The sequence below is a fragment of the Cibotium barometz genome, chromosome 9, assembly GCF_041138505.1.
Source record: "Cibotium barometz isolate CiBa-2024 chromosome 9, ASM4113850v1, whole genome shotgun sequence".
Classification (NCBI taxonomy): Eukaryota; Viridiplantae; Streptophyta; class Polypodiopsida; order Cyatheales; family Cibotiaceae; genus Cibotium; species Cibotium barometz.
In genome coordinates this window covers 53,801,583-53,818,433 of record NC_141054.1, presented here as the reverse complement: position 1 = coordinate 53,818,433, position 16,851 = coordinate 53,801,583, and the positions used below count along the sequence as shown (strand labels likewise).

Sequence of the window (16,851 nt, the reverse complement as noted above, 5' to 3'; positions counted from 1 at the left end):
TAGGTCCCTGGCGCCCACAGGCATTATGTATTGATATTTTTTTGTGCACAGATATGCCTGCCCAGTGCCGACTAAACCTCATAAAACACGCCATTGACATATCAGTGTGAAAAGTCGTCCTGCGATAACCAACGGTTGGTTCAGCGATCAATCCATGCAAAGGGACGAGTCGACGTTACACACACTGCCGTCTCCTTTTGAACAAACGATAGCCGCCTCAGCCCTTATAATATTGGCACGTTCTGAAAATCAGCGTGTAGACATGGATCTCTCAAACTCGCACGTTTATATGCTGCTGCTTATCTTCAGTCTAAAGCCTTCGATAGATCCCAACCTCCGCGTGCCCAAGAGAGGCTATCGTCCACGTAATGATCTAGCACACGATGCTGACCGCTTTTGTATATAAACCCACTGTCACCAGCAGCAGCAGCAGCATCAGGATTCATCACATCGAACTATCGTTCACAGGAATAGTTTGCAGTGTCCAGCATAATCTAGCAGTATCCAACTAAGCATGTCGTCTACCCAACTTGTCCTTGATATTAGCTGCAGCCCTTATAAAATGAATTGGCCTGAGCCAGTGAAGAGAGTGCAGCTGCTTGCAGAGAGCGGCCTTAAAAGCGTGCCTTCTCAGTACGTGAGGCCGCAATCAGAGAGACCCTCATTCGCATCTGATCAAGCAACAAAGGAAAAGCAGAACCAGTACACGTCAGCTCCGCAAAGCCTCAACGACATACCCATCCTCGACTTGTCCGATCTAGACAAAGAAGAGAGGAGGCAGGCTTGCTTGGATGAGCTGAAGAGGGCTTGTCAGGACTGGGGCTTCTTCCAGGTGGTGAACCATGGTGTTCCGCTTGGTCTGCTCGAGAGCGTCAAAAGCGTTGCGCGCGAGTTCTTCAGCCTGCCCATGGCCGAGAAGCAGGCGTACGCCAACAATCCGGTCACCTACGAAGGCTACGGTAGCCGGGTCGGCGTGAACGAGGGGGCAGTCCTAGACTGGGGAGACTATTACTTCTTGAAAGTGCTTCCACAATCTGAGAGGGACATGAGCAAGTGGCCTACGAACCCAACTCAATGGAGGTAATTATGCCATTAGACATATCCTAATCCCTTGTATTATTGTAAAAATAGGGCCTTAACTAACCGTCCGACATGCTTGCAGGATCGTCTTTGACGAGTACTCTGAGCACGTAGTTCCCCTTTCCAACAAGCTGCTCGCTGCCTTATCTACAAGCCTCCGCTTACACTCGTCTTCCAGCCTTGAGCAAGCGTTTGGTGAGCTGGACATGGGGATGCGCATCAACTACTATCCGGCATGCCCTCAGCCCGAGCTAACTCTCGGTTTGTCCTCCCACTCCGACCCGGGTGGCTTAACCGTCCTCCTCCAAGACAACCGAGTGCCAGGCCTCCAAGTGAGGGCACAAAATGGGGCTTGGGTGACTGTCCAACCCCTACCAGGAGCTCTTGTGGTGAACCTGGGCGATCAAATCCAGGTAAGCTTGCATGTTGGTTCACTATCCGCGGATAGCTCCTCCATTTCATTCTAATTGTGATTATGAAGCTTGCTTGATTGTTCACTCGGTACGGGGATGCATTTGCAACGTGCAGATCCTCACAAACGGCCAGTATAAGAGCGTAGAGCATAGGGTGGTGGTGAACAGCACCTGCGAGAGGCTGTCACTGGCGTGCTTCCTCAATCCTGGTAACGAGACCGTAGTGGCGCCGTTGCCGGAGCTTGCAGACGAAGGCAACAAGCTCCCAGCCTACAAAGCCATGACATTCAAGCAGTACAGGTCCTTCATCAGGAGGGGAGGAACCAACGGGAAGGGTCACCTCGACTCCATCGCATCACCCACGGCTTCATCGAGACCGTTGGAGTCCTAAAAATCGAGAAAAATACAATTCAATATATAACGGTAGTGGTGTTTTTATTGGTCCTGCTGTGGAAGCAGAACTATGTGAAGAGTGGGGTGTTTGGTTCAATTCAAAGTGTGTGTTTGGTTCAATTCAAGTGCATTGATTATTTCCATCTTTAGCAGGTGTGGGGGTGTAGCTGTAGCATAAGTGGGGGTCGGTAGAGTGTGTGATGAGACTACCAAAATGGGAGCCATTGAAGATCAATTGTGGCAATCTATGAATCAACACCATGAAGAAGCTAATGTGGATAGAATTGGTGGGATTCATGAGGGCAAGAAACCTATGCATGAAAGTTCATTATGGTGATCACAAGGGAGGTAAACAAGCTATGCAAGAGGCCTCTATAAAGGCTCCTTCATTTGGATTTATGATGGATGCTAGGAAGCCTTTCATAAAGGATTTAAGGCCTTCTTCATGTCGGCCTGATATTTCTCAAGTGAATAGCAAACACTAGAAGATTCATCCAAGCCTATGAATTCATGCTAAGGAGATGCCAAAAGGATACCATCTTATTCAAAATCAAATCAGTCCATCACGGTAGATGAGGAGATGCTTGAGAATAAGGATGGGGCAGATTATGATTGGGATCATATTTCATTCACCAAAAGGCAAAGGGAAGTTTATGATAATTGGATGGAAACGCCTTCTTTTATTAAGAAGGAGTACAAAGACTTCGCTCAATTTGTTAATTCTTACATGCAATTCTCAATTGATGAGGATATTGATGAAGAGGATGTTGATGCAAACAAAGCAAGGAACTATGCATTGTCAATGCCTAATGGAGGAGGAGAAATGAGAATTTGGATGTCCTCTAGGGAAGATTTATTTAATACAAGGAGACAAAGGTCTCAAGTTATGATAGTAAAATTGCAAGCTTATGGATCTCTTATCAACACTTCATATGAAAATGAAATACATAGCCTTCAAGCTAATTTGCAACAAGGTAATTGGAGTTGTGGTTCTATTGTTTACGAAGAAGAATTTACTTCCACCATTGATGCACCAAGAGGGGACAACTGCATTGAGGATTCCTATGCAACATGTTGGGACAAATGAGTTTGATATACCCATGTATCAAGTTGATTTACATGATGAGGCACACAGTCAAACACTATTTTCTTCAAAGGGAGTGATTGAAAGGACACAATGTGCAATAATTGATGTTAAAACTTCTACAAGTGAAGCGAAGATAAACAAGGGTAATATATGTGAATTGTTGATACCTACAATTGGTATTCCTCTTGCTTTGAGAGATCTACTATGCACTTAATGTTGCAAGATTGTGGCTTGAGAAAATGCAAAAGAGGACTTCCATTTACTATCACATTTGGTCATTGCATAGAGTATGACTACATGGGTCTTTATGAACACATTGTGGGCGTTGAAGTGGATGAGACACTTGCTGTAATTTATGGACAGCAAGAAGTTGAAGATACTTTATTGTTGAATCTTTCTTGACAAGTCACCAATGTATCCATAGTTAAAGGGGCTATGCAAGCTGAAAATAGGTGTGATTGGATAGCTTTCATAAGTTCTTTGATTGAGGAATTTTCAGCTCATGATATGGCACCATGAGATTGTGAGTACATGGTTATTGATGACATTTTGGATAAGTACTCATTTGCTGATGACAAATGGGATGATGACTCATTTGTTGGTGATACATGTGATGACCATGCTGGATGATCATGCATTAGGTGATACATTGAGTGGTTCGTGGAATATTCATGAGAATGCATTGTATGATCCATTTTCAAGTTTGGCTTGGAAGACATACGATTGTCTCTTGTTTGAATATGAAGGCTTAGATGTGGATCATGATGCATACAAGGGAGAATTGTCTCATGACAACATTTTCCATATATGTGTTGATGATCATGCATATATGGGTAGTACAGATGTTGTTCATGGAGATGATAATATCCTTGATGTGACATATTCTATTCATATTGATCATGACTATCACATGGACTTTATGCATTCTATATATGTTGCAGATGAAGTATGAATTGGTAGCAAACATGCTGCTTTTGAAGATGACACCTATGCTTATGGGGATGCTAGTTATGAGGCATATGCCTTTACATTTTGTGGATGCCAATATGATTCTATGATCTATGGGAATGGAGCATTCACTTTTGCATGCATCTTATGTCACTTAAGATGCATGATATATGATTATGTGGCACACCATGGTGCACCACATCATAGTGTGGCCATTAGTCTCAGGACGTCTATGAGATAGGATGATTCGATGCTATGACCATTGATGATGGAGTTCCTCTTACTGAGGTGGTGTTGGATTTATGTTATGGATTGTTGGATGTGTCGTTAGGACTTTCTTTCGATCCAGGTGGTCACACATTTGTTTCATGGTTGGATGATCTACATTGTGGTTATCCATTCGTGATTGGCTAGTCGCGTCATAGCTAGCTTCATTCTCTTTCAGCAAAATCAGCACATTCTACTAGTGATAAGTTCACACACAAAATAACCTATTACTAATGTTCACACACACTTGGCCAATTGGGCACGGCCATTATTGTCCACACACTGCTAGACTACTGTCCACACATCTAATGCTATTCATCAGAGCTGGTACTAATGTCCACACATATAATGCTATCCACTAGAGCTGGCCAATGAGCTTGCATTCTCAACATTCCCCCTTAAGTTCACTATGTCCATCTCATGTATACTCCAAGTTTTTCTCTAAAGTACTCAAACTTCTCTCAACCAAGTGATTTGGTAAAGATGCCTGCAACATGTTCTTCTGTCTTCACATGTGTCAACTCAATTTATCCATCCAATAATGGATCTCTTTGTGTTTGGTCCTCCTATGATAAATCAGATTACTAGCCAACTGAATACTATTTATGTTGTAGTCATAATGTATGATAACTCCTCCATCATGATGCTATCCCAAATCACCAAGTAAATTTTTTAGCCATACCACTTTACATGTAGCCAAAGCTACTCCTCTATACTCTGCCTCCATGTTAGATAAAGCAATTGTGGGTTGGTTCTTGTTGCTCTAACTCAGTATGACACTTCCCATGCTAAATGCAAAGATGACCTAGAGGGTTGACGATGAGGTTTAATGCATGTGCTTGAGCTCCGTGCCTATTCCTACTAGATTTGTCTACTAAATGTAGAGGCCATGTGGTATCTTGCATGGACATAAGACCCATGTAGAAGCTCTTTTTTCGGTGATTATCCAACACTGCTTTCTTTGACTCTTATTTTTTTTCATTTCTTCAAATCTTTCTATGTAATTTATGTTTGCAACACTCCTCGATGGGGGTTTTTTGTACCAACTTTGGGCCCATAAGCAACTTAGGTTATTTCTTTGACTCTTTTCATGCACTTCAACGAGGAAGAATTGACCCAATTCCACACATCATCGGGGGTTTTCAAACATGGCAAATTGAATGGCGTCATCCTTTTGCATTTGGTGGCTTCTTACAAACTGCTTTAGGATTATAATACCCACAGTAAGATCCTTTCATAGCCCCTTGATTAAAACTTGATCAATTTGGGTATCTAGAAACATAGAATAATCAATAGTATGAAGGATTTGATTCATGTTTTGATGAAAGCTCTTCAATTTGATGCTCCAAAAAGCCTCCATCAAAAACACTGATTTTTCTCACTAATCTATGATTAATCGTGAAAGTTCTCAGATAATCAATGCATATTAATCATGCCTTCATCATGTGAGCCATCCAACCAAGGAAAAAGGCTAGGAAATCCAAAGCCAAATGCAAACCTTATTAATATTCTCATGCAAAGAAAATGGGGTTTTCAGATTTTCTTACTACACATTTGCATTTGTATATGAGAAGGTAGTTTTTAATCTTGTGTTTTGATCTCTTTTGTTAGGGTATAGACACTTCCCTTGGATAAATTTTCCAAGTGATAAGACCCACCCACATCATGTCTAACTCATTCAAGACTGATATAAGTACACATGCCAAACCAAAATTAAGTTTATTCTGATGAGGAAGGGACTATGGGGTGTCACAAATGGGAAAGATAGAATGCCTACCACGAGAGAAGAAAAGAGAATTTGGGTAGGCAAGGATGAAAAGGCACTGAAAATCATTGCCTTAAGCCTTAGTGAAACTTACATCTATTATATAGATGGAAAAGAAACTTCTGAAGAGTCCTAGAATACTCTTGACATTTTGCTAGTTCTCAGAGCCCAATTAAAAAAATAAAAAATCAGCCTACTCTCATTAAATGTTTTGAACATAAGAGATGAATTTAGATGAGTTTCTTCCAAGTCATATTACTACATGAAGAGAATGATGCATAAAAGAATTTTTTTAATTATAAAAGTGTTACTTTCATCATTATTGATTTTTATGCATAAATAGATGCATAAAAGAATATATTTTTTTCATTATAAAAGTGTTACTTTCATCAATATTGATTTTTATGCATAAAATAAATTTTTATTATTATAAAAGTGTTACTTTCATCATTATTGATTTTTATGCATAAATAGATGCATAAAAGAATAATTCTTTTATTATAAAAGTGTTACTTTCATCAATATTGATTTTTATGCATAAAAGAAATTTTTTTATTGTAAAAGTGTTACTTGCACTAATATTGATTTTTATGCATAAAAGATTTTTTTTATTACAAAAGTGTTGCTTTCACTAATATTGATTTTTATGCATAAAATGATGCATAAAAGAAATTTTTTTATTACAAAAGTGTTGCTTTCACTAATATTGATTTTTATGCATAAAATGATGCATAAAAGAATTTTTTTATCAAAATAAGAGTTCACTTAGATGCAGTAAAGCAACAAGAGATAGATAGAAGCATAACACTCAAAGTAGATTGAATGAGTACAAGTGAGCTACAAGTGAAGTGACATGATAAGGTTACTTACACAATCATAAGAGTGCATATATACGCTTGGGGGAAAAAACTTCCTGAAGAGGGAAACAGTGCTCGATCCATTATTAGATCATTTACACATTCATAAGAGTGCATACATATGCTAGGGGAAAAAACTTCCTAAAGAGGGAAACAATGCCCTCCCATTATTAGCCTATGTCCACACATGACTACCATATAAATGCTACACACACTAAACTCTTCATAATCATGGTACTCAAGTCATGCCTCCATGATCAACAATCATGCCCATCACTAAACTCTACATATTCACGGGGCACCCTGTAGTCATGCCATGATCGACAGCCATACACTAAACTCTGCATAATCATGGCAGCCCTACATATTCACGGGGCACCCCGTAGTCATGCCATGATCGACAGCCATGCACTAAACTCTGCATAATCATGGCCCCCTATTGCAAGGACTTGCAATAGGGGGCCATTGATACTTCATTTGACTTCGAGTCAATGGAACGATCCCTAGTCCCCAAGAAGTGAGAACCCTAACTAGGCCTCACCAGCTCAGCTAGTTACTAGTCTTTTTGATTGCGTAGCTAGCTAGCTTAGAGACTTGGCCTCAGTTGTTGCTACCTCCAAACCAACCCTTAGTACATACCAACCACATGATGGAGAAGTTGAGGTATACTTCAAAGAGACATGGTGTAGTCTCATCGTTACAAAACAAGGAGCATTCACAACGTTGATATCCCTATCCACACACCTTCATCAATTGTGACCATTGATCCACCCCCTATTCAAGTGCTTATGCCTAAGGACATAACATTAAAAGAAGTGTAGTAAGTAGAGGCACTAATCAAGTCTGCTAGAGCAAAAAGAAGAAGAGACTTTGCAATTGGCACAATAGTGTTTAGTAGCTCAAACACCCTAGTATACCCAAAGCCAAGCTAAGGACCACACAAATAATTTTGGACCAATGTGTTCTTTACAGAAGACTGCAAGTATGACATGGTGTCAGAAACCCTTGTGGATTTGGGCATAGCTCAAATCTCTGGTGCTAGTTTAGAAGAGATTTTTTCAATTGGTCTTTGGGGGCATAATGGAGGAGGAACACTTGAAGGGTATCTGCGATCGCATACATAGGATCATCGAACATGAAAGGATCCAAAGACCTATGATAGAAGTTGAGACGTCCAAAGCAAGAGCGTCCACAATAAGCAAAATGGTAACACCACCTATGAACCCGCCGACGGATCCTATTTTGCAGTATCACTCGGCTATACCATGGATCTACCCACATCTTCTATCCCATAAGGCAATTTAAGGGACTCAAGATCATGCTAGCATGAGCTTCACATTCTTACATCCTAGAGCTATCCCTACGCACTACTAGTGCACTGCTTGATTGAGTGACAAATTGACACATCATCATTACCTCTGAGCCATAGGTCCATCACCATGGTAGAAGCCACCCCTAGTTTCCACACAGTCCTCCATGCACCTGGAAAATCTACTATGGCCATTCTGATAGGAGCATCAACTTCACATCCACCATTAGTCACATCTCATTCTAGTGCACCCATGACACATCCATTTCCTAGAGTGAGTGTGCTACCAATTTCTATTGTGAGACTGACTACACTTATTAATGCCTACATGATTATGTAGCACCTATTGGGGCATTGGTAGGACGACACACCTTATGCTGCACATCTAGTTTCGCCTGGATTTAGACCAATGTATTCTCATGCAGTGCCGCATGTTTCACCTGCACGTGTTTGCACCTATCATGTGCCAGCACTAGCTCCACCCATAGACCTAGTTGCTTTTGCACAAGCCCTTGGAAGAGCGGTAGCTGAGAGCATAGCACCTATTATGAGAGATAGGGGTTGACATAGCTATGGAAAGGCCGCCTAAATAGCCATGTAAACTTAAAGATTCACTAGAGGTGGTGATCCTAGGAGATATCTAGAGGTATTTGATCAAGTGCGTGAGGCCATAGGAGAAGGAAATGAGGTTGCCCCAAGACCAATGCCTTTAGTATAACATTAGACAGTAAGGTTGGGGATTGGCACAGAACTCTCAAGGTCGACGAATGCTTGAACTTCACTTCTCTTAGGAGATTATTCTTGAAGCAATTTGTGCGTAAAGGAGTCTTATGGGGTGTAGCTTCATATAGCTACACAAAGCAGAGAGAGAAGAAGACGAGTCTCATGGAGTGTAGCTTCATAGCCACACAAAGCAGAGAGAGAAGAAGAGGAGTCGGTATAAGATTTCATTAGCCAGCTGAAGATTTTAGAGTGCTGCATGCATTTAAAAACCCTTGCTAATGCTTCCAGACCTCAAAAGTTGGCTTTATCAGCTCCATCATAGCCATAAGCCATAATGCTTACTACAACACCTCAACCTAATGCTGAGTAAATGGCATAGCAACCTATTTTCCAAAGGGGATTTACAATGTATAAATTGTGTCATTACCTCCACCAATTTTGGGACCTTAGCCTCCACCTTTGAGGTTTACACCATTGAACTAAATAGGCTTCAAGGAATCTTTTATCCAAAATACAAAGTTGACTTGGACAGTGCATCACATGTTGCTGAGGCTCCATAGAGCTTTCCTATGTATCAATGCAAGAGGTGGAGTCAAACAAGTATATGAGCTATCTACGATAGGAAGAGATCAAGACATCAACAACTCTACTATCAAGAGAATAGCTCTTCAACGTCATCATTTTTCCAAGGACCACACTGAGTCTCTAAGTGTCCCATCAGAAACCATCACCCAAGATACATCTTCTAACATGCCACTTGCAACTTGTAATCGTTGTGGCATAGATCATTGGATTAAAAATTACCCAATGAAAGTTATACTTGCAAATCAGCAGAATGGTCCTACTATCACACCTCTTAACATGATTTTAGTGGGTGGTCACTCAAATATTAATTTTAATAAATCCTAACCCACATGTGAATGAAATAACAAGAGTTATGGCTCAAAACACATGGCTCAAAACACACTTATTGTAGAAAAGAAAATAGAAAACCAGGCTACTTAAGTAGCATGATATATAAAGAAGAGGGGCCATAGAAGAAAGAAATCCATAATAAAATGGGGTAAAACCTGAGAAAAAAGATCAGGTAAACTTGGGAACACTTGACGAACTTAGTTTATATGAATGATATTAATAAGGATTCTAATTTAGTGGGAACATAAGCTGGTTCTGAGAAATCCAAAGACACTCAAACCAAAACCAAGGAGACCAAAAAGAAAAGGATGCAAGCCATCAAGAAACTAAACAAAGAGAAACTTGGTTTATACCTTGACCTTGTAAAATAATCGGAACAACTTCATGAGCTCAGGGATATGGTCATTCATACTCAGGAGGAGTTAGAACCAAGACCAAAACAAGTAAACATCTCTGACACTGTTCATCCAAACAACCTAAATCCTATCTCATAACCCACAAACCATTGGATATACCTATTGTCATCCTTGAGGTTAATGAGAACTCACCTATCCCAAGCATGGATTTTGAACTCTTTAGAAGAATTTTGAGTATCAGAAATCTGAACCCATTCTCAAGAGGTGGAGATTCCAATCCCACCAACACCCTCATATGGTAGGTGACTGGTACTCTATTGAACATCCCTAAGTTGATGGATTTCATGGCCTCAAAAACTAAGACCGCAATCACTGCTACATGTTTGTGTGGAGATCCTGAACTCTTTGCAAATGAAAGCTCTTCTCAATGCGGAACTTGATATTAGCCTACTGCCCTTTGCAGATGTGTATAAATGACATCCTTCCTATGAGACTACACCAAAGCCTCAAATGGATGAGGATAACACCAATTGTGGTCAAAATTCCATTGAACAAATTGGGCCAATACTTTGAGAGTGATGAGACTAATGCAACCCTTTCCATAAATACCAAAGCAATCATAGTAATGGAAGTCCTAGATGGTGGTGTGGGAGTGAGTTTAATCACCAAGAAGTGTTGGGAAAAGATGGGTAAACCTCATCTTAAAGTGTCTCACATTATTGTCAAGATGGCGTAGATGGAACAATTGCCAACCCTATTGGGATGTTACGAGATATTAGGATCAAGATGTTGAAACATCGGATGAAGAATACCTTCATCGTGATGGATTTGTGCAAATAACCCGACTCTTATGAGATGATCCCAGGAAAACCGTTTATACATGAAGCAAAAATGTTCATGATTGGCAAGGAACCATGCCCACTTACAGTTTAATGATTAAATCCTTAGAGTAGACCTTGTGTGACTAGTCATGTGCATCCTCTGGGTAGTGTGGACTTTTCAGCAAATCAATCGACAGATACCACTATCAATTCTGTTCCATTACAATATTGCTTCACATGCAAGGAAACTGATACCAACCAAGGACCATCCTAATCACCGGAGCATTACAAATTATACACCACAGGGGATCGTAAGTTAGTGTTTGTTGACAATGCAAAATGAGTGCCTATGAGTGAGGAGAGAGAAGTCTATGATGGACATGCTAAAGTGAAGGAGGTAGACTTGGCAAAATTTAGTGAAGATTCTAAGCTAGTATACATTGCTAAAGACCTCACCAAGGAAGAGGAGGTTGAGCTTGTTACTCTCCTCAAGGAGTTTAAGGATTGCTTTGCATTGACATACCATGACATGAAAGGAGTTTCTGCATTGACATACCATGACATGAAAGGAGTTTCTGCAAAGGTGGTATAACACACCCCATCCCCATAGTATCCAATGCTAAACTAGTCCAACAATGACCCTATTATGGATCCTAGATGTGCAAGCATTATGAAAGAGAAGATTGACAAGGTCATCAAATGTGGATTCATCTATGAGATTGAACTTTGAATTGGGTGTCACCCATTGTGGTTGTGCCAAAAAACTATGGAAAACTATGAGTATGTGCCGATCTCAAAAAGGTCAATGCAGTAAAAAGATAAGATCATCACCCCTTGCCATATTCAGAACATGTACTCGAATGTGTAGCTAGCAAAGAAGCATATAGCTTCTTAGCCTTAGGTAGAGTTAGGATATAACCAAATTTCCATTGCTTCTTCGGAGGATCAAGCTAAAATCGCTTTTGTCACAGAACATGAAGTTTCTGCTTATAGAGTTATCCCATTTGGCTTGACAAATGTACCAGCCACATTCCAATAGCTTATGAACAATGCCTTTAAAGATTTTTTAAGGATGTTTTTTGAAGCTTTCTTAGACGATTTGTGTGTTTATTTGTCATGGAAGGAGCACTTATCTTGCTTACGTAAGGTAATTAATATAGACTTTATCGAATATCCTTAAACCCTTACAAATGCCAGTTTTGGGTGAATCACGAGGTTATTCTTGGGCATATAGTGTCCAAAAATGGGATTTCTAGTGACGAGAGAAAAATCAAGGTCATCTTAGAATTACCCCCGCCAACAAATTATAAGGGAGTCTAGAGATTCATGGGCCATGTAGGCTACTACCAGGGTCGGTTTATTCTTTTCTATGCAAAGATAGCTCATTCATTGTACATGCTATTAGCTGTATTTTTATGGATTGAGGAGTGTCAACAAGCTTATGACACATGGAGGAAAGCCTTGGTAAGTTCTCCAGTCTTGTGAGCACAAGATTGGTTTTTCATCTTCCATGTGCACATTGATCTCTCAATTAGATGTGTTCTAGCATATCTAGGAGAACACAAGTTGGACTATCCTATTAGTTTTATAAGTCGGAAACTAGATGAGGCTAAAATAAATTGTACTACCACTGAACATGAAGGGTTAGCAATAGTTTATGCTATTAAGAAATTTAGGCCTTACCTTCTTGTTGCTAATAAATTGTACTACCACTGAACATGAAGGGTTAGCAATAGTTTATGCTATTAAGAAATTTAGGCATTACCTTCTTGCTAATAAATTTGTTTTCTATGTTGATCATTAAGCCTTGTTGTATCTTGCAAACAAACCATGTTCCATGGGAAGGATCATGAGGTGGTTGTTGATTCTTCTTAAATTCGATTCTATAGTAGTTGTGAGGCCTTGAATGAAACATTTCATGGCGATCAGCAATCCTACATACCTAATGGTGAAGAACCCAATGGGAGTTGATGATGATCTATTGAATGCTACACTATTCAAAGTAGCGGCTAGTCGAGAGTGGAGTGAGAAAATCATTAACTTTTTAGCTAAGGGTTTTCTAGAAGGAAGGGAATTGAGAAAAGATTTAGCAAGGAAGTTGCTAAAAGTAGAGCGAGCCTTACCAGCTAATTACTTTGGAACTCTTTATAGAAGAGGTAAGGATGATTCTCTTAGATATTGCCCACGAGAGGGTGAATATCTCGTGGATCATGGAACAAGCACACCAAGGGGTAGTAGGTGGACATTTTGTGGCAAAGATCACTACCAAGAAAATAATTTAATTAGGGTATTGGGGTGACCCACACTTTTTAAGGACTATGCACTATTTGCAAAAGGTTTTGATGAGTTCCAATGTTGTGCCATGCTACACAAGAAGGACTTGATGCCACGTTCCTCAGAGTCTGCCAAGCTTTTGAAAAATGGGGCTTGGATTTCATTGGCCCTATTAGTCCTATTGCACGTGGCACACAAGCACACTTCATCATTTGTTGCCACCACAGATTATGTAACCAAATGGGCTGAAGCAAGACCTTCACAAAAAGTGGATGCCATGGAGACTACTAAGTTTCGGTCGTATGAGAACATCATTACCCACCTTGGATGTCCATTTGAGCTAGTGAGGGATCAAGGTAAGCATTTCATCAACGATGTTTTAAAAAATCTCACTAGAACATTCATGATCTCACACCATAAGACAACACTACCTTATAGGCAAATGGCCAAGTAGAGAGCACCAATAAGGTTCTTTCTTGAGTGTTGAGGCTCGATGCACTAACTGGAATTCTAAACTCACAACAACTTTATGGGCCTATCACATATCATACAAAGTTGCAATTGGTTACACACCCTTTAAGATGGCATATGGACTTGAGGTAGTAATACCTTGGGAGTTCATGATCCCTAGCTTAAGGATAGCTGTAACTGAAAAGCTTGATGGTATTGAATTGGCTGATTGGGTTGTTTGTTTTAGAACAACTTGAAGAGGAAAGACAAATTGTAGCTAAAACATGCTAACCAAGAAGGACCATAGAAAGAAGTGGTTTGACCAAAATCTCAAGGACAAGCAAGGAGATCAAGGAAGGTTCAAGGAGATTTTATACTTGTGAAAAGAAAAATCTCAAATACACTGTAAAGGGACCATTTAGGGTTTGTGAAGTTACACCACAAGGTACTATATGTGTTGAGACTCTTGACGGAGTTGAGACCATCGGTTTCCTTTATGGTAGTAAGTTTAAGAAATACTATGGACCTCTTATTGAAGAATCCTTAAGTGTTTCTCATGATAAACAAGTCACCAAGGGAAGGGCCACTCAAAAGAAGATACAAGACCATGAGAAGGCAAGGGAAATATGGAAAAAACTTTAACAACATCAAGAAGCACACCTTAGACCTACTGCATAAGCTTATGTTGGAGAGGTAATCGACAACATGGATGATCACGTTCTACCTCTCAGAACACCCATTGAATTGCCTGGTCCCTATGAAAAAGTGTTTTATAATGCTATGCTTGACATGCGTGCTGGGCACAATATATACTCTCCTTTTCTACATGGAATCAGTTGGGGTAAACCTCAACTTGACAAGTCTAACATGAGAATAGAGGGTATAGGTGCCAAAAATTCCAAAGTACTCAAGTTTTCTTAAAACTATCATCTATGGTGATAACGGGCACTTGATTGGTAGATTTTTGGTCATGCTTGCAGGAACTTTAAAATAACATGTCATTCTTGGACAGATCTAGATGATAGCGGCTCAATCATGTAGAATTGGTTGGGCCACAAGGAGTGGCTCTGTGGGGCAAAAAGTCCTAGCCCTACACTTTTACACTCCACGAACACTACCTCCACATAAAATGCATTGGACCAACATAAAAAATTTAAATGCTACAAGGAAAAATTCCTCAACATTGACACTATCCAGTGCTATTCCATCCACATCAACATTCACTTCACCACCACAAGGTTCTTCATCTTTAAGCTCCACATCTACATCTGTCTCTATAAAGAACCAACAATTACCAATAGGGCATCAGCAAAGGAAAGCCACAACCTACCCTTTAGTGGGTCCCTAAAGCTTCTCCACCAGTTCTTCTCACTTGCTAATCCACTGATAAGAAATCCAGGAGGCATTGCAACAATAATCAATCTAAACCATAGGTTACCTCTCTTGATGATTCCAACTTGTCCTCTTTAAGCTCAAGCCTACTATGAGGGTAACATGTGGATTTGGGTGCTAAAAAGGAAGTAAACACCCATAAAAACATCAACGAAAGCAACATCTACGAGGGATTTCTAAATGTTTCCTTTTCAGGTCTTCAAAAATGGAGTTCTCTTGGTGCAACACCAGTGTACCCAATTTGGATGTTGATAATATAGAAAGGTACTTCCAAGGGAAGTTAAGTAGTCCTTACTTCCAAAACCACTCGCGATATGCATCCTTGGGTGAGGTTTGTTATGAGAGTGCATTTGTTGATCTATTTTGTTTATGATTCCACCCCCTTGAACTGTGTTATGATTGTGAGCATGTCCCATGCTCGCGCTGTCGTGCCATGGCACGTCTATGATGTGAAACCGTGCATGTGAGTTCATCAAATACACATCCAGATGCATGGGGTTAAGTGCCATGACGAATCATTATATGATGCCTGAGTATATATGTTCATATTGTAGATAAGGTTCAATAAGATGAGCTGAGGCTGAGCCAGGTTTTGAAGCCTTTGACAGTGTGGTGTGAATTGTGGAGGATTTTTTTTATGCTTATGGAGAATTTTGGAGCTAGCAGATATCTTGTGCCTTGATAGGACTGGATTTTGCTTGTGACATTAGCACTGAGACAGAGAACTTAATGGTGCATAATGGTCGGGATCTTCATCGTATGCTTTAAATGGCAAAATCATATGCACAATAAGGATGCTAAATGGAGCTAAGGCGTGAGAAAAACCTTTAGAAAGGTTATGGTGTAAAGGTGAAAAGGAGTTTGATTATATATATATATATATATATATATATATATATATATATGGTCAACACTCCATAACAAAGGGAAAAAGGAAATAGTAGGCGCGCTGAGGAAAATCAAAATGGATAATACGCGAATTCAGCTGAAAAAAGAGTGGGGGGCGCCGAGTTCGCCGCGGGGAAAGAGAAAAAGGACCGGAGGCTCACGGCGAAAACCAGAGTGAAAGGGAGAGATATGCAGCGTTGAGGAACAGCGTCATTTTGAACCAGAGCTTTTAATCTTTTGAATATATAAACTATGTGTGCTTTGTAGGTGCTAGAATTAGAGAGTAATTCTAGTACTACATAATGATGTAATTATTGGGAAATCCATTTTCAAAACCGTCGGCAGCGATGCTGCTCCAGATGATTTTCCCTCGCATAATCGGCGAGCAGCATGTGTTTGGAAAAACAAATTAAAAGATCCACGTATGTAAATCGTAAGTTGAGTTTTTTTTTGTTATTTTATTCTCTTAAAAAACACTCGCTCTATGTGAATGGAGAGAATCGAATATTCTATACATCAAAAAGAATTTGGAAATGAGTAGAAGGATCTTGGGAAAAAGCTAAGGAATTTGGAGCTCGGAGATTTGTGAAAAATGCATTGAAGTTGAGGGTAATTTGCCTTACTTTCTTCTCATATGGATTTTGGAAATTATGAGTATGTCAAAGCTATGCCAAATGCAATATTTTGCTTGTGAGATGTTAGGATATTAAGGCAGGTTTTCAGGTGATAAAGGACATCTCGAAATAATGGTTTTGAGGGCACTGGATGTAACACATGTATACTGGAAAAATTAGAAAGCTTTGTTATGCTCACATGTGAATGGTTTAAAGGATTTCATGCAATTCTGTGCAATCATCTGGATGAATTCAAGGATGTATTGAGGCAAGTGGACACATGTATTTGTCATTGGAAA

The 16,851-nt window shown here is 39.9% G+C and overlaps 1 protein-coding gene across 2 annotated transcripts; it reads left to right on the top strand.

Annotated features, from left to right (window-relative positions):
* The first annotated feature begins 415 nt into the window (after positions 1 to 415).
* Positions 416 to 2,006, top strand: LOC147635709 (jasmonate-induced oxygenase 2-like). 2 transcript variants are annotated; one of them, XM_086803112.1, is made up of 4 exons: positions 416 to 1,080; positions 1,163 to 1,331; positions 1,362 to 1,493; positions 1,609 to 2,006. In XM_086803112.1, the coding sequence occupies exons 1-4, from the start codon at positions 515 to 517 to the stop codon at positions 1,882 to 1,884; spliced, it is 1,143 nt and encodes a 380-aa protein (XP_086659238.1). In that variant the 5' UTR covers positions 416 to 514; the 3' UTR covers positions 1,885 to 2,006. The 2 variants fall into 2 exon arrangements, with proteins under 2 accessions (XP_086659238.1, XP_086659237.1); XM_086803111.1 differs by having other exon boundaries at positions 417 to 1,080; positions 1,163 to 1,493.
* The last annotated feature ends 14,845 nt before the right edge of the window (positions 2,007 to 16,851 follow it).